At 44.6% G+C, this 22,777-nt stretch overlaps 4 protein-coding genes across 10 annotated transcripts; 2 read left to right on the top strand and 2 right to left on the bottom strand.

Moving 5' to 3' along the window:
• The first annotated feature begins 35 nt into the window (after positions 1 to 35).
• rbm41 (RNA binding motif protein 41) lies at positions 36 to 12,700 on the top strand. 5 transcript variants are annotated; one of them, XM_088278822.1, is made up of 9 exons: positions 36 to 129; positions 475 to 585; positions 1,309 to 1,425; positions 1,716 to 1,917; positions 2,035 to 2,239; positions 2,777 to 3,177; positions 3,643 to 3,793; positions 3,889 to 4,013; positions 12,560 to 12,700. In XM_088278822.1, the coding sequence occupies exons 2-8, from the start codon at positions 578 to 580 to the stop codon at positions 4,008 to 4,010; spliced, it is 1,206 nt and encodes a 401-aa protein (XP_088134948.1). In that variant the 5' UTR covers positions 36 to 129; positions 475 to 577; the 3' UTR covers positions 4,011 to 4,013; positions 12,560 to 12,700. The 5 variants fall into 5 exon arrangements, with proteins under 5 accessions (XP_088134948.1, XP_088134949.1, XP_088134947.1 ...); XM_088278823.1 differs by lacking the exon at positions 12,560 to 12,700 and adding an exon at positions 7,872 to 9,149; XM_088278821.1 differs by lacking the exon at positions 12,560 to 12,700 and adding an exon at positions 5,475 to 9,149.
• LOC148320408 (claudin-4-like) lies at positions 5,411 to 6,193 on the bottom strand. Its single transcript, XM_088278827.1, has one exon. It carries the CDS (start codon positions 6,191 to 6,193, stop codon positions 5,411 to 5,413), a length of 783 nt encoding a protein of 260 aa, XP_088134953.1.
• LOC148320407 (claudin-14-like) lies at positions 7,427 to 11,576 on the bottom strand. Of its 2 annotated transcripts, none has more exons than XM_088278826.1 (3): positions 11,478 to 11,576; positions 9,311 to 9,566; positions 7,427 to 8,556 (listed from the first exon to the last, which is right to left on the bottom strand). In XM_088278826.1, the coding sequence occupies exon 3, from the start codon at positions 8,535 to 8,537 to the stop codon at positions 7,746 to 7,748; it is 792 nt and encodes a 263-aa protein (XP_088134952.1). In that variant the 5' UTR covers positions 8,538 to 8,556; positions 9,311 to 9,566; positions 11,478 to 11,576; the 3' UTR covers positions 7,427 to 7,745. The 2 variants fall into 2 exon arrangements, with proteins under 2 accessions (XP_088134952.1, XP_088134951.1); XM_088278825.1 differs by lacking the exon at positions 11,478 to 11,576 and adding an exon at positions 11,283 to 11,415.
• Positions 12,602 to 22,506, top strand: clip2 (CAP-GLY domain containing linker protein 2). Of its 2 annotated transcripts, XM_088278817.1 has the most exons (17): positions 12,602 to 12,745; positions 15,100 to 15,602; positions 15,888 to 16,012; positions 16,140 to 16,353; positions 17,083 to 17,280; positions 17,350 to 17,453; positions 17,585 to 17,645; positions 17,946 to 17,996; positions 18,547 to 18,849; positions 19,013 to 19,510; positions 19,580 to 19,631; positions 19,906 to 19,989; positions 20,082 to 20,238; positions 20,409 to 20,568; positions 20,667 to 20,855; positions 20,990 to 21,052; positions 21,138 to 22,506. In XM_088278817.1, exons 1-17 carry the CDS (start codon positions 12,637 to 12,639, stop codon positions 21,147 to 21,149), a joined length of 2,883 nt encoding a protein of 960 aa, XP_088134943.1. In that variant the 5' UTR covers positions 12,602 to 12,636; the 3' UTR covers positions 21,150 to 22,506. The 2 variants fall into 2 exon arrangements, with proteins under 2 accessions (XP_088134943.1, XP_088134944.1); XM_088278818.1 differs by lacking the exon at positions 17,946 to 17,996.
• The last annotated feature ends 271 nt before the right edge of the window (positions 22,507 to 22,777 follow it).

The following is a 22,777-nucleotide window of genomic DNA, read 5'->3' as shown; positions in this document are numbered from 1 at the left end:
AATTGAGGACACTCCAGCATGGTGGGGAGGGCTTTGGTCGCGCATGTGCGCGCGCGCGGGCGTGTGTGAAAGCTTTGCAGCATTTGATAAATATGACACCGTACACAAGTTTGATAGGGAGCCAACGCGGTGAGCCATTATAACTGCAAGTATCACTTTGCAGCATAAACCCAAATTTAACTGCTGCTCTGTGGGATAAAATCTATGGATACTCGATAAAAACGTCGTCAACACGGACTACCTGCCATAGAATTATGTGTTATTTTAAGAATAGTATACGCTCGACGCAGTCTGAACCACTCGCTTGAAAGGTTTGACTACATTTCCTATAATGCCTTGCACCGGAAGCGAGAGTTTAACGCGGAAGTAAAGATAAATTTGTGGCTTCGACAAGCACCGTGCCTCACATTTTAAGCATAAATACTATTTATGGTTGCATTTCACACGGAGGTACTTTGTCGTTGCCGTGATTAGGTGAAGGGGAAGAGGCAACTGGGTGAGCGTCGGCATCTGGAGTGTAGCCTGTTAGCATTTCCCATAATGCAACCTACCGGAAGTGTGTGCTCAACGTGGAAGTATGAGAAGGTAAACAAAGCACATCATTATCCAGACGAATTTCCGTTTTGTTTCATTTTTAAAGTTAATGTTAACAAGCGCTGAAACATTTTTTTGACAACAAATATTATTTATTGTTGCATGTTTTGTGAAATTATTTTTCCGTTGCAGTGATTATGTGAAGGAGAACGGGAGAATCCTCGGCTATCGTTAGCTTCTCGGGCGACACAGTACATAACGTTGTTCATGGTTCACTTGCTCATGGTTTTAAATATTAATAAAACCAGAATGCCGCTAAAGTTGTCTTACGAGGCTCTGGAAAATCGCAGAAGTCATTTACATAAAAAATAATAAATCAAATAGTTGTGTTTTGTGTATGATAAAGTGTATTATTACTATTGTGTATTTGTAGTTATATTTGGTATTGAATATTTTGTATTTTAAAAATAGGTTTGTGTTATAATTGCCTCATAAATTAGTATAGTTTTGCAAATTTTTTAATTGTGCTTTTCAATTATTTTTTTCATGGTTTTTACTTAAGCTTTAAAATTATAATTTTTGAAAAGGTATTATTTTAAGGGGCTTTATAGGCACTGCATCAACGCATTCTTTTCAAAACCATTTAGTAAAATATTACATATTTATTCATTCTTTTTTCATATATAATTTTTAATATATAGAATAAATCTATAGTATTAAAAAATACATTTACTAAATAATCAAGAGAATGTGGATTCATTTGTGTGTGTTAAGAGTTAGTCGACGATCCTGTGAGGACGGCCCGCTGCTTGAGGAGCAGGAGACGGAGGGACAACGGCAGCTTCACGGCCTCCTGCTGCAGCAACTCCACACCCAAGTCGATGTCGAACGGTGACTGAAAATGGCCACAATGAACGATACGATATCTCATTAAACCTCCATTCAGCGAGCGTAGAATGGTGAAGTGGGCTGCCTTTCAAAGCAGTGAACTCAAGAGTTGCTGCACACGACGCTATTAATCAAAGTTACCTGTTTGTTTTCTTCGCATGCTCAACAGTGCTTTATTATTTTTTTTTACCTTTTGATATTAACAGCAGTTACTCTCTTATATTTTTACAGCAGTCAGAAGTGAACAAATTGTCACATGTTCAATAAAGACGTTATGCTTCTTTGTGATTCAGATGTGTGGCCAAGAAGCGGAGCTTTGCCCCGGCGGCGCTCTACCAGCCATTTGGCTCGCAGGCGTCCGGTGTGCGAAGCCTGTCTCAGTTCCAGGCGCTGCAGGAGGATGAGCAGGGGGTGGCCGGCCTGCGGGAGCTGGGTCTTACCGACCCCGAGATCCAGCTGTGGCAAAACAGGGACGCCCCAGAAGTACCTGAACAGGTAGACGCCACTGTCCCACCTGGTCTTCTCATTGTCATAATTATCTCATCTGGGGTCGAACATTTCTAGTAAATTTCCATGGGAAGTCAGAATTTTGCGCCCCTGTTTTTGTTACAGCGTCGCGGCGTTTGCGCGGCTCCCGGCGTCAAGCGTCAGCGGCTCCAGGCCATCCAGGACAAGATTGCAGCCCGGGCGGCGCTCCTAGCGCGGCCCCAGCGTTTCGCCGCCAGCCGGCCGCTGTCCCGCCGTGAGATGGAAATCGAGCAGGCGCTCTTCCAGGGCAACGACCGGCAAGGTTTCCTCACTGCGCTCTATCATCGAGGTAAGCATAATACTCCGAGCATGTTTATTTACTCAATTGCAGGTAGTAGGTGCTGCTGTTTTGCTTGGCAAGAGTATTTGAATGGCTTCAACAGAAAAAGAGAGGCCTGAATTTTTTTCCATGCGGTACCTGGCGACTTATTGAAAAGAATAGAATAGAACAAATGTATTTCCTTCAATAAATTATATTGGCTTTCAGACGACTAAATTGTTTAGGTGCCACTGTTTTGGATTTTCAAGCGTTCGAACTGACTCAGCTGTTAATTCATTGTCGTTCATGAGTGAATCATAGCATCTATGAATTGAGATACTTAGTACTTGCTTGACTTTTATTTCATTGTGGAAAAAGAGAGGCGATTACTTAAGATGAGGTATTTTTTTGACAGAAAAAATAACCAGACATTTTTCGACCTATCGGGGAAAAAAGAGAATGGTCTATTTAGGGTGTGGTGTTTTTTTTTTTATCTTTCAACTAGATTCCACCATTTGAGGAAATGATTGAACAAAAATATGTAGAAAGACATTCTGCTCCTTCCAGATGAAAATAACAAAGATGGCCAAGAAGACGTGACACCTACAGATCCAATGGACTCCCTGTACAGAGATCTTCTCAGCAAGTCGCTCCAGGGCGAAGAAACAGCAGGAACGTTACGCCTTTCTACATCTGCGCCATCCCATGACTCGCTGCAGGGAGGCGACAGCCAATCAAAGGAAGGCTCACCAGAACCGCCAGAGCATCAAGCTGCTCTCCCTTTGGAAATCACCCGGCCAATCGGCAGCCTGCGCGGGGCGGAGGGTGGCGGCTCGGACCGGCCGCTGGCTGTCACAGGGCGGGTGGTGACCGTGACAGACCAGGAAATCCGAGAGAACCGGGAAAGCCAGGAGGTGATCCGGAGCATTCCCAGATTCCGGAACTACCAGCCTGGAAATCCCTCCAGAGTATGGTCATTAAATTGGTTCAAAACACAAAATCCAAGAGAAATTGTCGGCGCTCTAAAATAGTTTAGAAATGCTTATAGATGCCACAAGATGGCGACAAAGGACTGCATAAATACATATACATCATACTTCTCAACTCACTTCAACATAGTTCATTGGCACCAAGGTGGCGCCAAAGCACTACTTTTATATAAGAGAATGCTGTACAGTAACACCACAAGAATAGTAATTGATGTTTAGAATTGCCTATAAAATCAACCATCCATTATCCAAGCTGCTTATTCTCAGTATTTAATTTAAATACATTTGTATTTAAGAACTTTTTAAACATTTATTGTGCAGTTTTTATGAACTCATGTGCATGTCATATAATTTGATCATTATTTTAAGTAAATATTCCCCCCCCCAGATACTTTGATTAAAAAAAAAAATATGAAATGAATACCAGAGCTATTTACTTTCTAGGTGGTGTGCGTAAAAAACCTGAGCCCCCAGGCGTCGGTGGCCCAGCTGGTGGCGCTGTTCTCCAGGTTCGAGGGGGCCGGCGGAGGTCCCCCGTTGCTGTACCGCCTCCTGACGGGACGTATGAAGGGTCAGGCCTTCGTCAGCCTGCCAGGTGAGTACCTGCTGGCAGCTGTAGGATGTCATGTTCAATGCACAGTGTACTTACATGCAGGTGTTGTGTGTGTGTGTGCGTGTTTGTATATGGAGACACCAAAACGGCCCAGAATGCTTTGCAACTGCTCCATGGTTACCGGTTGCTAGGGAAACCTTTGGTGCTGGAGTTTGGCCGCGAGCGAAAGGAAGACGACAAGCGGGAAGCAAAAACGTGAAAAGTAAACTCCAACTTCTCAGAAGTTGTTTTCATTTGTTTTATTTTTGCATTAGTTGATATGATTGGAATGTGTAGTTAAAAAAAAACATTTTACATCCAATGATATGATTGGAATGTGTAGTTAAAAAAAAAAACATTTTACATCCAATTGAGTTTTGTTAAAAATATTCTCTTATATGTATAGATTCATATTTTCATGGAAGAAAAAAATATTTTTTATTCAATCATTCAAAAAAAATTAGTGTATTATTTAAATATGTATTATTTACAGACAAATTAGCTTTTTCTTTGCATTCATTTTTGCTGGATGACAAGTTTATTGTGTCTTAAAAGTTATTTTCAACATTTAAGTAAATCCTATTTATTGATTAATTTCTCCAACATATATTTGGTGTATTTTTTAAAATAATTTCTCCAACATCCATATTTTCGATGGAACTAAAAATGATTCTAAAAACAATTTTGTTATTAACAGTGTAACATTTTGATGCACCGGAATAATTAGAAACAATTATGGTTTGTATATTAAAATTAGAATCATAATTAGATCAGATTTGTTAATTACGAATGTTTAAAAATATATTTTGACTTTTTTTTTTGTGCATGTTTGTCAAGGTCTTTCAAAAAAACTGTTGACCTTTCTCGGTTTTTTTTCTTTTGGACACTAGGTGGTGATGTTGTTAGGTTTAGGTTTAATGTTCTTAGGTCCGAATTATTGGCCCATGGGATAATAGTGGGATTAGAAAATGTCCCAATTAGTCTCTTATGAATGGGTCTGTCTAAGGGCTGTGTGGGTACACGTGCACGCGTGTGTGTGTGTGTGTCGGTGGTGGTGGGTTCTTAGTGCCCCCCACTGTCCCGGAATTTGTGGAATTTAGGCTTTTATTCTTCCGGATCAAGATCTCAATACCAGTACGGTGTAGCCTCCAAAGTGCGCTTGGTTTACTTTCAAATTAATTTCAAAGCAACCGTAAACTGCACAAGACGTGTTTTAGAGTTAATGTCTCGTACAAGTTTAAAGAGAAGTTAACTATTAAATAAATAAATAATTAACTCACCTATTATTCGCGAGGCAAAATACTGAATTCAAAGTCGCTTTTTTTCCAAAACTGTTGCAAAATTGTCTACGGACGATCACGTATCTTCATTCAGATAACTAGTCCCATTTTAGTAGCATAGCATTAGCATTGCAACCATTTACTCAAAAGTGAGTGTTTTAGAGTCTGAAATCACAAAAGAGTTTCAAAGCATTTTACAAGGGCACAGTTGACAAATGTAACTCAAGTGTATTGGAACACTCAGCCATTTATTTAACAAAAAAAAGCACTTTCTACTCAACTCTGGTATGATCTATTCTGATGAAATGACGCTGACTGTGTGACATCCAGTCTTGTGACATCACACATATCGTGTGACATCATACGATGATGACCCTCCGGCTTTCGCGTGGACTCCCACGTAGGTCCCAGTGCCACTTCGAACCAGCGTCTGCCCCCTGCTGTTCACGCGGATGCCTCCCATTTGCAAGGTGTTCGTGTTTCTCGACACCGCGAACGGAATGTCGCCGCTGCCGTCGCCTTTGTATGAGTAGCCGCCCCGACGTCCTCCGCAGTCTCCCCCCTCGTAGAAGGACACGGCAAGCATGCCGCCGCCTAGCAATGAGATCGAGGCCGAGGCCATGCCCAAGTAGAGGCAGCTTCCCGGCACAAACTTGAGCGTGGATTGGTTGAGGGAGAAGTCCGAGATCACATTGTGAGCAATCCAGGCGACGGGCACCAGTGACGTGATGCCGGCCGCCAGAATGAAGCACCCACCCGTGGTTGTCAACCGGGTCTTGAGTTCCCTCGAGCTCACCAGGCAGACGGTGCACTGCATGCCCACGATGGCGATGATCAGGCCGATCATGGACAGCCCCAAGGAGCACACCATGAGGACCCGGGCCACCTGGAGATCGTAGGGCAGCATCAGGAAGGACTTGTACATTTCGCACAGGAAGGCCCCGTTGAGCTTGTTGAAGCATCTCATCCACAGGCCATTCATGTTTGTGTCCACGGCCATCACGATGTGAGTGTCGAGATCCACCGAGACCTTCCAGAAGGGAAGCACCGTGGTTACCACGCTGCCCAGTAGGCCAATCAAGCCCAGGAAAAAGCCCATCATCTCCAGAGGCGCAGAGGCCATTGCGCTTCAACAGTCCTGAGGTGACGAAGGCACAAATGAAAACTGAGTTCTGGGCGCACACTCTGCTTAACTCATTACCAGCTGAGTAAAAAAAAAAACAATGGATCTTTGACGTCTTTAGCCGTCAATGGCACTCAATGAGTTAAAATGCCAACTTGTACATCCATGAATGGAGTTGAACTTTTTATTAGTTATCCGTAACTCACAAGCTAGCCTGTTACTAACTCGCTTATTGCCTCTGTTAGTATGCACAAAAATATCAGCGAGCAAATGAAAGCAGATGTATAGTTATCTTCTAATGCCATACTTTTTATTTTTATGTACATTTCAAACACAACAAAAGTTGACACCAAAGTGCTGTGCTCTTTGAAAGTTCAGCATTACAAAAATTGCAGCAAACCTGAAGAAGAACATTGGGGTTGAGATTTTAAGTGGGATTTGTTTTTTGTTTTTTTTGACGACCAAAAGCTTTTCAAATTCATACTCACACTTGACTGGAATCCGTCCGAAATTGAAGCCAAAAGATGTGCGTCGTCGGACTGATGTGGTCTGGTGTTGAGCTGGGCCGTGGTATTGGGTGAGGCGCATCTCTGATGTCTTTATTAGGTCATCGTCATCATCATCGTCATTCGTCTTTGATGCCTTCATTTTCAATTCTTTATTTCTCTTCATGTTTATCTATGACTCTTGAACAGTTGCTTTAAAATAAACAAAAATGTTGATGCCTCTGCTCGATATTAACTTGAAAATCTACTCCAAGGCAAAAATGTTGCGCAATTAAGTGATACAACAAAAATGAAGACGAAAGATTGCAATTACAACTTGATCACTCCATGGCACTGGCAATTTCTTGCCAACTCTTTTTCTTGTTGTGGTACAACTGAACTGGGCTTTGCAAAGTTCCACAAGCATGTCCTCCTTTTCTTTTTGTTTCCAGAATTTTTTAATTTTTTTTTTATCTAGGCTTGTTTCCATTTTCCTCTGTCAGGATTGGCCGCGTTTTGTTTCACATCACAAATTTTGATTTAATTTTAATTTGTGTTACAGGCCTAAATCGGAAGTTTTCAGTCTGAGGACTTTGAGAGTCTTTGTTAATAAGGCCACTGATGTTCGTTCAGTTAAGTCATGACACATCTAGTATTGATCCGTTTGAGTAGTGTGTGTTTCATGTTTGTTTTTATCTGCTTTCTGTTTGTAGGTCAGTTGTTGCTCTTTAATGGACTTTAATGTGTACTTTGCATTTGTAGGTTAGTTCAGGGAGATATATTAACTACGCCCCATGTTAATTGCATAACGTGAGCATTTTCGCTGGAGGACCTTAAAGTTGTATCCAGAGGCACAGATCATAACTAGCCGTCACGTTAGTAGCATAATTTTAATATTTGGGTTCAACGGGAAGTACTACCCAGCTTCAGTTAGCATTTTGTTTCTGTCCAGGTGGCTGAGTTTTATCCACAGATATACTCAAAATTATCTTTGAACACTCTTCAAACAGGGCACCATTTATTTCATTTAAAAAAAAAACAAAATCAAGTCAGTCTGTAACAATACATCACACGTATCCTGTGACGTCATATCCCGCCGTGATGGGTTTCACGTGGACTCCCCCAGAGCTCCCACTACCGCTTTGGACCAACTGCTGCCCTCTACTGTTCACATTGACGCCTCCCATTTGTAGGGTGGTGGGATTCCGGACCACTGGCACACCGCCTCCACCCACAGGGTACGGGTAGGCGCCGCCCCCATACCGTCTTCCCCGGTGTCCTCCACCTTCGTGCGCCTCACAGAAAGACACGGCCAGCATGCCGCCTCCCAGCATCGAGAGCACAGCCGAGACGATGCCCAAGTAGAGGCAGTCGCCCAGCTCAAACTTGAGAGTGGCGGGTACGCTGGGACTGTAGAAGTTCTGTATCACCTTGTTGGCGGTCCAGGAGACAGGCACCAGCGTCATGAAGCCGGCCATGAGGAAGAAACACCCGCCCGTGCCCGCCACCCGTTTCTTGAGCTCCCCTGAGCCCTCCAGGCAGACGGTACACTGCATGCCCAGGACAGCCACGATCAGGCCCAGGGTGGACAACACCAGAGAGACCACCATAAGAGCCCGGGACGCCTGGAGGTCAGAGGACAGAGCCAGGATGGAATTGTACGTCTCGCACTGGAAGGCCCCGGTGCTCTGATGGACACACTCCATCCACAGGCCCTTCATGCTGCCCGATGCCGTCACGATGTTGGAGCCGATGTGTGCCGTATTCTCCCAGAAGGGCAGCACTGTGGACACCAGGCTGCCCAGTAGACCCAACAGGCCCAGGAAGAAGCCCATCAGCTCCAGAGCCGCAGAGGCCATGGAAACCAAACAAACACGCCTGGGGAGCGACAGGAACAAATGAGAAATGAAGACACACCAAATTGGTGGACCCGATGTTAAAATTGCTAAGCTGTATGTCAATAAATTGAAGCTAACTATCAGGTGAGGTTTTTTTTAAACCTCATTCTTTGCTTGTCACAACTATTATGTATTATTTGTCCTGCAGAAAATTATTTTGCAGTCGAGCTTCTGATTTTGATGTTTTGTCTCTCAACAGGTGCTAAGTTATTTATACACTTGTAAATTCTTTTGAGAAAGCATCGTTTTCTAAAGCTGAATTCATAGAAATGGCAGCTTGCACGGGCTATTTTCTAGCTTACTGTAACAAACTAGCGATTGGCAACTACTTACCCAACTTTTTGTGGCTAACTAGCAACTGGGTAGTTACACATTGTGAACATTTATCTTGGTGTCCATTTTGTAAAAATATCCCAAAATGTTAACTATTGACCACTAACACAATTTCTCTCTTTGGTGTTATGTGAAATGTTGTCTTTGATGTTTTTATCTTTCAAAGTTTAGATAGAGAGATGACTTGTGAAATATGACTTCAGTTAAATAAACACATAAAACACAACTGCTTACTGTTAATTTGTGACTTGATCTCAGTTTGTGTTGTACAACTTTAGTTTATTAAATGGATCACAAATATGTTTATATCTGATTGTAACTTTTTGCTCTATTGTAGCTGGTTAAAAACGAAGTGCTGTAAAAGAGGCAAAGATAAAAAAACAAAACAAAAAAAAACTTACTTTGCAAGATGAGTGAAGAAATCAGTTGTTCCTGTTGCCGCTCCTTTTTACCAGTAGAAAAATCTGACTTTTTCGGTCCACTTCACCATGTTTGCGGCCCTTCCATTCACTGTTAAAGACTTTGAATGCATTTTCGGAAACAGGTGGATTTGGAAAAAAAAAAAAAAAACTACAATGGATGTGCGCGCGCATGTGTCCGTGTGTGGCATCCTCATCTTCGTCAAATGCCGGGCGTCGCCATCCGGGCCGTCACCTCCTGTCAAACACACGCGACAGTTAATCATTCTCTCATTGGCGAAACAAAACAACCTTTGCCATCCTTCCCCCGGTCGCCCTCACGCGGTGCCATAATGGGATTAGGAAAAAAAAACGGAATAATCCCGCAGTGCCGGCGAGTGTAACATCCACTGGCTGCACACACTGAGGCCTTTATTGGGGAACGGAACAGGGACGTTATTATCCGGAAATGTTGCCATGATAAACCTCAAGAGTGGAAGAAAAAATATATTTTTGCCTAGTTGTATTAATTCTCACTACTAAAAATACAATATGTATGTATATGATATATATATGTATATATATATATATATATATATAAAATGTGTGTGTGTGGCAAATCTTAATTTAAGGTTCCTGGAAAGCCGCTTTCCCAAGCATTTGTAGAATTCAAACAACCTATTCGCCAAGTATTTTGGAGTCATCCCACTTTGTCGGAAAGGACAGGTCCTAAGAAAACCTGAGAATCTCAAGAGGCCCTTATTTATTTTGCATTTTACTATGTAGCTAGCTTGCTACGCTACAATTCTGAATAAAATGCAGTTTGCAGTTTTTTGCTGACCTCTAGAGACTTGTTGAGGAACTCCACCTAAAACGACTAGTACAGTGAAGCCATCGTTTTTTTGTTTGTGTCCTTATTTTTCATTCCTAAATTTGTTGACGTCCAGGTCAGTATAATGAAAATTAGCTATGAATAAAAATTATTGTTTTTAAACAGGTCTGATGTGTTAATGTAATGCATCGCCGCTCGAAGTGGGGAATTGACCAGTCACAGCGGGTCGTCATTTCACTGTCCAATCAGGTCGTTTTAAAGCTTGCCGGCCCGGAAGTGTGCATAACGCAATAAACGATTCTAATTCAGACAGTAAACCTCTCCAAGCGTAAATATTTTGAGCGTTGGCATCAATTATGAAACAAATATGCTCTATCACCCCAACGTAACATTTTCCGGCATCGCGCAAATATATAGTATTGTATAATATATGTATTCGTCCATACTCCGATCCGAATCTCTTCATTTTAAGAGTCCCTGCTCTTCGGTACAATTCAGCTACACATTGTACGAATTATGACAGTCTGTTTGAACATTCCAATTTGTGTTTTAATTCGGCGTCCGTTTAGTAGCAGAATGCCGTTTCATTTCGTCACAATGACTGCTATTTTTAGGGTTTATACTGGATGTTTATGGTTGAGAGACGCACACGTAAAGCCCGTGAATGAAGGCATCGTTTAAGGACTTAATGTCAGTGTGTTAGAATTTTCATAATTATGATAACGCTGAATTTGTGATTTGTGTATATTAGCCAAAATGGTGGGTATTTTAAATCCCCACGTTTTTAAGTGGAGCGCGCCATTGACCGGCAGAGAGGGGGGGGGGGCAGGCTGTAGTCTTCTCATCCGCCCACCAGAAGGCTCTGCTTCCCCGGCCCCCTTTGTTCCGTCTCGCCGGTGTGGGTTGAGTTAGTCACGGGGAGATTGCGCTAAACCAACAACAACAATCAAAAACGAAAAAAAAAACATCCCAGAGAAAACCGACCTTTCGAGGGGGGAGCGAAGGAAAAAAGAAAGTCACGCGAAGGCGGGTGACGCCTTTTTGTAAAGAGAAGAAGAAAGAAAAGTTGCTTCGGATGCGTTTGCGGTCGCGGGCTAAAAGTCGGACAGTCGGATTGTGAGGGGGGGGGCGAAAAAGACACACCAGGGAGACTTCAGGACGCTTTTCGATGCTAAGTGCTAACCAGTCGGACGGATCCACGCGGCGGACTCTCCCTTTCTCCTCCTCTAAGCATCCATATTCGCATCCCCCCAAGCCCAGGGAGTGGCATCCTGCCTTTTCCCTGGAAGGATAATTCCAAGTGGCTTCCCTTTATATCTGGACCCTTGTGTGACTCACTGTGAGTATCTACTGTGGGTTTTCTCTTTGTTGAATGGGAGTGAGGTGTTTTTTCTTTCTTCCTTGCCGCAGTCTGTGGCTCACAACAATGGATCAAATTGAATGCATTTTAGTGGAGGTGCGCATTATCTGCCCCCCCCCTCTCCATCCGCCCTCCTCAGCATTATCAGGTGCAGGCCTCAAGATAGTGTGTAGGCTTTCATTCGGTGCAATTAGCAGCATCCTTGACCCATTTAATAGCTCTGCATGTGTCAGTCATCACCACATGCCACAATATTAGGGATACGGGTGGGGGGTGAGGGGGTGGCATTGATGCTGATGCTCCTTTTTAGCTATGTGGCATCCTCACAGGGTTTGATGGAACAATGTGTTTGTTATTGGGCTGGAAATTGGAGAAGCACTGCAGTGCATCACACTGAGAGGTCCTTGTAATGACTGCAGGAAACGTGAGAAAACTGCAGATTTTAAGAATTTGTGGAAAAGGTTTGTTATTTGAAGTGGAGGAAGCGATTTTAACAGCTTTGATGGCAGTACACAATATTTATTAAGTAAGAAAAATTGTCATGAGGAATCAACCAAAATATATAAAATTTAAGTCAACACTTGTTAATTTTTTTTTTAAACTAAATAATGTCAGTGTAAAACAAGAAAAAAGGTGTATTAAATTATGGGGCAAAAAGTAGCGATGTTGCGAGTTTGTCATAATAAGGAAAAAGATTGTACTTTTGAAAGGAAAAAAAAACACTTTTCCAGGACTTAAATCGTAATACCACAAGAGAAGAGTTGGCAAAAAGGAACCAAATTAGCTCGCTACATATCATACACGTTCGTTGAGCATCCATTTTGAAAATGGACGAAAAACTGCAGAAAATGCCAGCTATCTAGTTTAAGAGAAAAAAAGTTGACATTTTAAAAGTCTGAAGTCATCAAATCACCAACATTTGAACTACATTACTTTATGAAAAATTGAGGTTTAACGAGAGACAACTTAATTTTACTAGAATAAAGTCGTCTTATAGAAATAAGTTACATTTTTGGGGAAGATAAAGTTTCCTGTCTAATATCCTTTCCTGCGTTTCCAGCTGTAAAAGATGGAGGGAGATGGTCACCACCCGCTGGCTTAGTGTGCCTTCACCGCCTTTTTAAAAAAAAAAAAAACATGAACATGCTCAAGTCCAGCGGGCTGAAGATCCCCGGGCGTGGGCCCAAGCATTCCAGCCCGATGGGAAGGAGCGCAACCTCGAGCTCCCCCGTGCCCCCCAAAGACAGTAAGTCACTTCCGCCTCCTCCTCGTCCTCCGCCGGGAAGATGAAGAAAAACGTCTGGTCGTCATTTCTGTGGTTTGCACTGTTTACTGACTCACAGCTGTACTGCGTGACACACTATTTCACGGATTACACATGATGGTTGCCATGGTTGCAGGGCGAGCGCATCCTGTAGAAAGTGTGTGTTGTACGTTAACAATGCTAGCTAGTATTAGCGTCCCGCTTGATTCCACGTTCCAAAGACGTGCGTGTTCAGTTCACCCGAGACTCGAAATCAAGAGTGGCCAATAAGTCGATTGTGGAAATTCTCATATCTACAAAAAATGTTTTGTTTAAAAAAAAGTAGGTCACCTTTAACGTACGATGGCGCGTGACCTGCATGACAAGAAGTTGATGGAAGTCGACGATTATAAACCTGGTGCTGATGGAGCGTTTTTGAAGTTTATCCCACAAACATATTTTGTTAGCCCCGCCCTCTGCACACCCTCGTCATTTATTAGCGCGATCTGTTTTACGACCGATGAGTGCCGCGCCGTTTCTCAAGCTGATTTTCCCAGCGCCCACCCAGAGGTCATTTTTCGTTATTGATGCCTCGCGGCTTTAATTGCATCACGTTACAACTATCCTGAGTTGGATAATCCGGGAAATGTTGCGTGCGGCCTCACATCTGTTCTCGAGCTGGGATCTGTCAACGAGGTTGAAAACACGACTAAGGAAAATCGCTACATTAGCTAATTTGTATTCACAGCTGAAAAATACCCGACCTGGATGCGTTTACCTCACGTGATCTCATTTTCGTGTGCTTCAAGTATTTTTTGTTTCATTGTAACTAAACGCTTGTCCCGTACAAATGAGGGAGAGCTGTGCCGCCAGCTGTGTCGTCAATAACTCCAACTTGATCTTTAGCTCGACCTCCTCCATCTGCTGCCGTCCGCCACTGGATTTGAAGCGCTTGTAAATAACCGAGGCGGGCCGGCGACGAGAGGTGTGTCCGCTGCCAACGTTGGGAGGCGGAGGAAGTCGTGTGGAGGTTTCATTGTGCGCCGAGCGGGAATGAATGCCGAGCGTTCACATTGCCCGAGCACAATGGTCAAAGTGGAGGCTTGTGTTGCCAGTCTTCGCTCTGGTTTGGCTCCCTTTTTACCCGACCACCCCCGCCCCTCCTTGTGTTGCCTCGGCAACACAATTTAGAGGCCTGGATAGTTGCGTACAACTGTTTACCGTTTCCTGTTTTCTTTTCTATATATAAAATGGTCCTCTAACCTCCTCCTGGCTCCAGCTTAGCCCGAAAACACTGATCCCTGGTGGTGTAAATTGACATTCTTAAACTTTTTGGGGCCGTGAACCCTTTGGCGACCACTCTACCCCTGACCCACGCTGCCCGTCAACCAAAATGGCTAATTTCCTGTTTGCATTCGAGGATGGGTCCGTCAGACTTGCGCCCCGTGATGGCAGACATGTCTGCGGCATTCGGTGTTGCTTGGTGATTTTTTTTTATTTTTTTACTTTTCGGGGGCGCTAGTGAGCCCCTTTTTGGCAAACTTTGAAAAATCCGTGAGTGAATTGTCCCCCATTTCCGCAACATATGGCAGCAATTGGGGTATAAAGCTCCAGCAATGGGGCCACGAAGCCTCGGGCAGGTCTTCAACTCGGGGTGGTGCGAAGAGGGCAACAAAACACACACGCACCATTTGTGTGTGTGTGTGTGTGAAAATGGTGAAGAATGGCGGGTTTAATCGCAGATGCGTCTCGCTGACCCACTTTCTTCAGGCCCAATTAGAGTCTGGGTGGCACAATCTGCGCCGTTGTGCTGCACACTCACACACAGCTTGCTTCTTTTTTTTTTTCGCCGGCACGACACGGTCAAAGGGGATTGATGAGGGGTGGCGCACAATGTCGGCACTGTTTTTGGACGCTGCTCGTTTCCTCAAATAAATAAATGCAATGCAAACTTTTTTTCCATTTGACTCCTTGTAAGGAGTACGACTGTCTTACTATTAGGAAATTCTGCCAACACAACTGTTTAAAGCTTCTCATCGTGGCTCCTTTATAGATGGCACCAATCCTCATTTAGATGCAGAGTACATTGAATCAAATGAATGCCCGTCCACAAAAAGACACCTTGGGGTATAACACTTCATCATCAATTCATCTCAATCAGCAAATGTGTGACGATGTTATCTCAAACGAGTTAATTCTAATATCGTCTAAGTATCGTCTCATAGGACTCTCAAGAGCGCCATTCTGATGCATGCCGTCCTTCAGCTCCATCTTCCATCTGAAATAGATGCCACCTTCTTACAACTCGTCCGTTTCAGTGGACCTGCTGTAATAATGTTGCTCTACTTTGTCTCCAGATGCTCCGGTCAAGCCCAGCACGCCGCCCAAAGCATCCGAGGAAGGCGACGAGGTGGCGGGCGATTACACGGTGGGCGAGCAGGTGTGGGTGAACGGCGTGAAACCCGGGGTCATCGCCTACCTCGGGGAGACCCAGTTTGCCCCGGGCCAGTGGGCCGGAGTCATCCTCAACGACCTCCTGGGCAAGAACGATGGCTCGGTGGGCGGCGTCCGCTACTTTGAGTGCCAGCCCCTGCAGGGCATCTTCACGCGGCCCTCCAAGCTCACACGACAGCCGGCGGCCGAGGGCAGCGACAGTCTCTCCGCCGAGTCCCTCTGCGCCCATAATCAGAACCTGCAAAGTGGCGGGGGCGGCGTGGGGCAGCGGGCGGCGGCGCCGCTCAGAGACGGGCTGCTCAACAGCGCCATCAAGACAGGAAACGAGTCGGGCTCTAACATGTCTGACAGCGGCTCGGTCAAGAAAGGTGGTGACAAGGACCTGAGGGCCGGAGATCGCGTTTTGGTGAGAGTCTCGTCGTGTTACGTTGATCAAAGGTTCGCTGGATTGACATCACCTAAAAATAATCAAAAACTAGACTAAAAATAAGCAAATATTCGACCAAATACAACAATATTACGATGATAATTATCCAATTTTGAGGTGGGAAAATGGAATAAAAATAGCAAATGAGAAATAGAAAAATATTACAAATATAATAATAATAAATAAATAAATAATACATATAAAAAATATCATATAACATTGAATAAAATAAAATATCTAATCCCAAAATGTCCTTGCCGTCAGGTGGGGGGCTCCAAGATGGGCGTGATTCGATACATGGGGGAGACGGACTTCGCCAAGGGCGACTGGTGCGGCGTGGAGCTGGACGAGCCTCTGGGGAAGAACGACGGCGCTGTGGCTGGGACAAGGTACGCACAAAAAAAAAAAAAAAAACTACTTTCGCCCACCTTGACTTAAAGTAGCAATTGGATAATTTAAAAAAAAAGTGATAAGATTTATTTCAATGTGAAAACCCCCCTCCCGGCCGCCATGCAGATATTTCCAGTGTCTCCCCAAGTTCGGGCTGTTCGCTCCCATCCACAAGGTGATCCGCATCGGCTTCCCGTCCACCAGCCCGGCCAAGGCCAAGAAGAGCAAGCGGGTGGCCATGGGCGTGTCGTCGCTGGCCCACAGCCCCAGCAGCTCGTCTATCAGCTCCGTCAGCTCGGTGGCCTCGTCGGTGGGCGGGCGACCGAGCCGCGCCGGCCTGGTGAGAAAACGGCTCCTTCGTTCCAAATGACTCGCTCATCCGTTACTTTGCGCTGATGAAGCACGCACGTCCTGGAAAACATTCAAAATGAGACGACATGGCATTGATTTGGATTGGTGGTACACGCCCCTTTTTTTACTTAGCTTAATTGCTGGCAGCCTTTGTGATCAACTTTCTTCCCCATCAGTCGTAAAGATGGCGGTGTAAGCACGAATCGGTGGCTTGAGTGATGGGAACTGTCCCCCGTGATTAAGCGAAATTGATTCTCTTGAAAGTCACTCATTGGCAGTAAATTCTCCTCCAAAACACAAAAGCTTATAGAATGTGATATAATTCAAGTCAATGTATTTGTACTTCTGGTTTATAATTTAAAATGTTACTTTTATTTTTCTTATTAATATAACTTGTTTTATTTTTTTCTTTGTTTAAAAAAAACCCTCTGCAGTGACGCTAAACTACTGTTATCCATTCTTCATTCACATCGATGAACAATCATTTTAATTGTACCGCAACGTGTCCTGTGTTGTCAGTCAATGATCATTAAATATTATATAATTCCCATAACCTCTGGGAATATTCTTTGTAATTAGATAAATTACTCCCCAAATATCGTCAAAGACAGAAATGTGTCAAACACTACCCTCTAGTGGCTCTGAAAATGCTGCATCTTGTAGTCCTTCCCTAATTGTTTTTTTTTTTTTTCCTGTTATTCGGATGATTGATTTTCAGCTGACGGAGACGTCATCGCGCTACGCCCGCAAGATCTCGGGCACCACCGCCCTGCAGGAGGCGCTGAAGGAGAAGCAGCAGCACATAGAGCAGCTGCTGGCCGAGCGCGACTTGGAACGCGCCGACATGGCCAAAGCCACCAGCCGCATCTGCGAGGTGGAGAAGGAGCTCAGCGCCCTCAAGTCGCAGCACGTGCAGGTGGCAAACGTTCACCACATAATGTAACATGTACGAGTGCGGTCCATCCTGACCTCGTGTCCTCCGCAGTACGTGTCGGAGAATGAGGGCGCCTTACAGCAAGTGACAGCCGCCTTGGCCGGTGTGCAGAAAGTGAAGGTGGAGCTGGCCAACCAGCTGGAGGAAGAGAAAAGGTAAGCTTGGAAACAGGTGTCTGTTGCTGACCAAAACAGCAGCACTTTGCAAAGCACGTCAACTCTCCTTATGTGGAGTCTTTGCGCCAACTTTTATATTTTACAATATCGTGTTATTTGTCTCATTTCAGGAAAGTGGAGGACCTCCAGTTCAGAGTGGAGGAGGAGTCCATCACCAAAGGAGACCTGGAGGTAATTGAAAGTTGACTTGTTGCTAGGCAGAATTCCAGGTGCTTGTCCAATGAAAAGGGACTGGCAGATCACAGTTAGGCATTGCAGATAAAGGACATCACTCATTGCTAGGCAGGATTCGATGGGCAAACGAGGCGGGTTTGTGATTGCGAGCTCATTGTAAATCAATTATTTCTGTTGGATCCGGTGGGGCACTAACCCATTCGCCCCATTATGCAAAAAATGTTAAAAAAAAAACAAAACAAGAAAATTAGTTTGAACATTTTCTTTAGGTGCAGTAAAGTGTGTTTTTGCCAACAGGGAAGATGCAAGCATGACTCCGCATCCTTGGGGTTGGGTAAGAGGACTAAGGTGACCAAAATGTTTGGGATGCCACGTTAACCTTACACACACTTGATGCGTTTCCTCTTGTGTGCTGTGACGTCTTCCATACCAATCAATGTAGTGGCTTCAAACTAAACTTGGTGTTTGTTTCTAATGGATGCTTGAACTGTAGATGATCCGACAGTGGCTGCGCTCTCCTCACAATTCTCCACTTTCACGCTGGCACGTTGCAGTAATCAAATTTGAAAATGTTGGGACAGAGACGTGTCGATTCCTCTCTTTTGGCTGATTGCATTGCTTGGAAATGACACTTGATGACATTGTCGAGTCTTCTCGGAAAATTATTTTGGTTGGATTTGTTGCTATTCCGTGAAATGTATTGTTAGCCCTGCTGCTAATTTTGCCTACAAAACTGAACGAGGAATTCCGTTTACACATTTTGGCATTGGATCTGGTGTACCTAATGTTGTAGCCAGTCAAGCAGGTAGTCTGTTATGAACGCAATTTTTTCATTATAACAAACGTATTCCTAAATATGATAAATAGTAAATCATTTCTCCAATGTTGCTGATGACAGCAAACCACGGTGGAGGAGCAAAGTCGGATTGTGCAGCTGGAGGAGGAGCTCAGCCGGACCAGGGCCGAGATGGAGACCCTGCGGGTTCAGCTGCCTGGCTCCGATGCTGTCGCCACGGAGAGGTCGGGTCTCGCCGGCGCCCGAGCGGCCGACTCCGACACGGAGGTGGCGTTGGCGGCGAGCCGACACGAAAGTGAGGCGCTAAAATTGCTGGCGGAGAAACAGAACCAGGAGATCTGCGAGCTGAAGCTGAAGGTCCAGCAGGCCACCAAGGAGAATATGGACATGATGGATGCGTGGAAGGTAACGAGCCAATTACAAACCGGAAGAAAGCCACTTGAGGAAAAGGTCGTGTATTCATGACAGCGGTTGTGAAATGCGCTATACAAATAGTTGTTTTGTATGTTTCAAGGAAAACTCTAGCGTTTAATGCTTTGTTTTTGTTTTTTTGCTCATCCCCGCGCAGGCAAAATTCGACTCTCTGGTGAGCGACCATCAGCAGTCCCTGGAGGAGCTGAAGGCCTCGTTTTCTGGCGACAAGTCTATGCCTGAGGGCCAAGAAGCGGGTGTCCAGGAGCTTCGGGCTGCCTTGGACAGCCTGAAGATGGAGCACCAGCTTGAGGTGGAGAACCTCAAGGCCAAGTACAAAATCGAAGCCGCCATCCTTAGCAAGGAACGCGAGGACCTCTGCGCTCGACTCCAGGAGGCCAAAGACCGGAGCGGAGAGGAGGTTTCGGACAAACTGCAGAGGGCCGAGAAGAGGCTGGCAGAGATGGAGATCCTTCAACGGGAGCGTGACCAAAGCGCTCAGGAGTTGCGGGAACGGTTGCAGAGATCCGAAAACAAGGTGTCGGACTACCGAGCCTTGCAGGAGGTCAACCGGGAGGAGGTTCAGAAGCTGCAAGAGAAGCTGAGGGTGACGGTCAATCAGCTGCAGGCCATCCAGGCGGACCGCGACGCTAACGTGAGCGATAACTCGCAACACGAGCATCCACTGCCTGATTGACACGTGTATAACGCTTTCTTCTCATAGGTGATCGAAGATAACCACCTTTCCGACGAGAAGCTAAAGCAGAATATCGAAGGTATGGCTTACGGTTTGTCCGACCTCCCGTGTACGGAGCAAACGAGTCGGGTCTAAATTACCGTGATTGTGCTAAATGCTATTCTTCAAATGTTACGACTTCTACGACAGTCCGTTCAGGCAGCAAAGTAGTTGGAGATTGCGACAATTGTTTCCCCTGCTGCACCGTAACTGTTATTTTGCTTTTTTAGTCCTAAACTTTTGACTTCTATTTCCGGTCCTTTGAGGCAGCGCAGCAGTTGCAGCAAGTTTGTAAACCATTTTCTTCCTTTCAGAAACCATGCAGAAGCTGCTGAAAAGGGAAAAAGAGGTTTCCACTCTCACCTCCCAAGTTGAAGCCCTCAAATCTCAAATTGGAGGTCTGTCTTCCAAGCAACGTCCAATTATTTACTCAACAAGCTCAAACATTTTTCTGCCCCCCCCCCCCCCTTTTTTGTTTTTTTTCCGGCAGTTCTGGAGAGCAAAGTTCGAACTGGGGAAAGGAAAGCCGAACTCCTGGCACAGGAAAAGGTGCGCGTGGAGGCGGAGCTTGAATCCATGACCAGGAAGTCCCATGATGCCTCTGGGCAGCTGCTCAGCATCAGCCAGGACCTCTTGAAGAAAGAGCGGTATCTTTCTTTTTTTTTTTTTTTTTGCCATATTTTATTGTCTTCTCTCTTAGTTTAGCCGTACATGGTCCTCTTTTAGCTTCGCATCTGTTAACCCCATGTTAGTGTTTGCTAGTCCTCAATCCGCCACATTTCTTTGTCAAAATGACGCTCTTTTGCAACTCTTTCAGGAGCCTGAACGATCTAAGAGTTTTGCTCCTGGAGTCACGTCGCCACTCTCGCGAGATGGACAAAGACCTCAACCGTGAACTGCGCAAAGCCGAGTGGAAGGTGAAGGAGCAAAAACTGCAGGACGACATCAAGACGCTACGGGACAAGCTGCTTATGCTGGTGAGACACCAGGGACAACCCAATTTCGGATTTGGCGATGACTCTCAGCAGCAGTTGTGCAATAAGAGCCACATTTTTCTTTCTTTTCTTTATGGCAGGGCCGTGAGAGATTCTCCCCAGACCACCGTCGGCACTCCATGCTGGACCCTTCGGCTCTGGACTCTGAGGTGACCCGCCTTCGCCAGCAGCTGCTCAGCACCGAGGACGCCCTGAGGACAGCCTTGGAGCACAACCAACAGGTGGACCAGTTGGTGCAGGCCATGGGCAAGCCGTCTGAGAAAAGCCCGGTAAGGTGCTATATTCCCTCAGTGGCCTGCCCTTGAATGGAAGCCGCATTTCAATGAGTTGCCGGGTGGACTGATTAAGGACTCCTCTGAAATGGAGGCCTCCTTTCAAGTCAAGCCTGGGTCTTCTCTTTCAGATGCACGCAGCCCACAAGTCGGCCAACGGAATTCACCACCAAGACCCCGTCAGCACTCACGATGTTCGTATCTTTTTCAGTTGACTTTTCTTTGGTGGCGTACATCCACCAGTGCTAAACTTTTTGTTGGGTGTGGGGGTGTTTTCAGGAGCAACACTGATACCAGCTGAGAATGCGTCAACCGGGACTCAGAGGAACGTCCGATCCTGCGACGGACGGACGATGTTGATACTGTGACCACGCATGGTCGCCGAAAAAGCACCTATTACCCAGTTGAAAGGACCAAGTACTGTAAATGAAACGCCTCATGGGATTCTTGAGAAAAATTAGCTACCCACGAAGGCAACTTGCAGGAATGCCTCGAATCCAAGAACTTACCACTGGGTCACTTTTGTTTCTTCTTTTATTTATTATGTTGAAATAATCTACTAAGTGACTCAGAGATGACAAAAAGATTCCTGTGTGGTTTAGGGGATTGGTCGCCATGCGAAAGGGTTCTGTGTCATAAACAGTAAAATCTTTACTGAGCATTATGGCGAGGACATTAAAGTTGCTGGGCCTCGGATACAAATCTGGAGCAAGTTTTTTTTTTTTTAATGCTAAAATGAAGCCATAAATTAGCTCAACGGCCAGAAATAGCAGTTGTCGCGTTAGCCATCCAGGATAAACCAAGCGCCAAATGAAAAGTAGTCAGTATGTCCAGATCTCGGAATTAGTCACCAAGGTAACTAGTTGCACCCGTTACAAACCCAGAAAGACACCAAGGTATGGTATCCATGTTTGGACTTCCCATATAACGCTTCATAGTACAAAGTTCAGATCCAGATCCATCTCGTTGGACACCAGGGAAACTGCACGTGGTCCAAGTACAAAATGACACAGAGGTCTGATTTCCATGATTGTACTCCCAATGTCCTAGATGTCTAATGGGAAATAAAAAAAGTACTTGGCATCTTCCCGAGATATAAAAAGGCAGACGGCCAAGGCAGGAGTCAAGTTGTGTCTCTCCACAGCCGCTTGATTAATCAAGTCTTTTGACTCCTGCGTAAATCAAGGCCCAAAAAAGTACAAGGTACGTTTCCACCACAGTGTCAAGGGCTAGTGTCAGTACCTGTCAGCAAACAATGTCTTCCCGCTATTGTCAACCATTTTGTGTTTTTAGGTGGCTGTCAAAAGAAGGGGTCCACTCTTGTATTGTAATATAAACGCTCATTATTGGGATTACTGCCGCAACGCTTTCTCAGACTGACTCATTAAATATTTACAACCCAAAACGGTTTTCTTCTCACTGGCTGCTGCTGCTTTATATTTCCAAAAGTACTTGAACTCAGCGTGAATGCGCAGGAACAGGAAGGTTGGGTTTCTTTTTCATTTTCAATTAAGACCTGTCACGTTGTAATGATCATGAGTTATGGTTTTAAAAAATGTTTTGTTCTGACGAGCAATTGTCTTCCTTTTTCGCTTCTGATTTACAGATTACTACATGAATTTTCTTCTTTTTTTTTTTTTAGAAAAAATGTTTTCGGAAAATTTGGTTTTACTTTTTTTTAATTGAAAAACTTTATTTGTTGACATTTCACATGAATAACATATTTTATATACTTTAAATTTGTTGTAAAATATTTATCCCCGACAGTTTTATTAATTTTTCACATGAATTACGCAAATCAAACAACACAGATTTATTTTTTAAAAAAGTAAATTAAATAACATCTACCCAGTTTAAAAAAAAAAAAAATGCATCAGAATACCATGGTCTAGAATTTCTAAATTACAGTTTCCACATAA

The sequence above is a fragment of the Idiotropiscis lumnitzeri genome, chromosome 17 (assembly GCF_059441095.1).
Source record: "Idiotropiscis lumnitzeri isolate Australia: NSW breed Sydney's pygmy pipehorse chromosome 17, RoL_Ilum_1.0, whole genome shotgun sequence".
NCBI lineage: Eukaryota > Metazoa > Chordata > Actinopteri > Syngnathiformes > Syngnathidae > Idiotropiscis > Idiotropiscis lumnitzeri.
The sequence above is the reverse complement of the archived record's forward strand: the minus strand, read 5'-3'. Positions and strand labels throughout refer to the sequence as shown.

What these genes read in the sequence shown, in the direction of transcription:
- clip2 (XM_088278817.1), top strand. Translation starts at nt 12,637, where the DNA reads ATGAACATGCTCAAGTCCAGCGGGCTGAAGATCCCCGGGCGTGGGCCC. An exon ending in GACCGAGCCGCGCCGGCCTG is followed by an intron (nt 16,354 to 17,082) that starts GTGAGAAAACGG and finishes ATTGATTTTCAG; the next exon opens with CTGACGGAGACGTCATCGCG. An exon ending in GCTAAAGCAGAATATCGAAG is followed by an intron (nt 19,632 to 19,905) that starts GTATGGCTTACG and finishes TCTTCCTTTCAG; the next exon opens with AAACCATGCAGAAGCTGCTG.
- LOC148320407 (XM_088278826.1), bottom strand. Translation starts at nt 8,537, where the DNA reads ATGGCCTCTGCGGCTCTGGAGCTGATGGGCTTCTTCCTGGGCCTGTTG.
- rbm41 (XM_088278822.1), top strand. An exon ending in CCCCAGAAGTACCTGAACAG is followed by an intron (nt 1,918 to 2,034) that starts GTAGACGCCACT and finishes TTTTTGTTACAG; the next exon opens with CGTCGCGGCGTTTGCGCGGC. An exon ending in GGCCTTCGTCAGCCTGCCAG is followed by an intron (nt 3,794 to 3,888) that starts GTGAGTACCTGC and finishes TTGTATATGGAG; the next exon opens with ACACCAAAACGGCCCAGAAT.
- LOC148320408 (XM_088278827.1), bottom strand. Translation starts at nt 6,193, where the DNA reads ATGGCCTCTGCGCCTCTGGAGATGATGGGCTTTTTCCTGGGCTTGATT.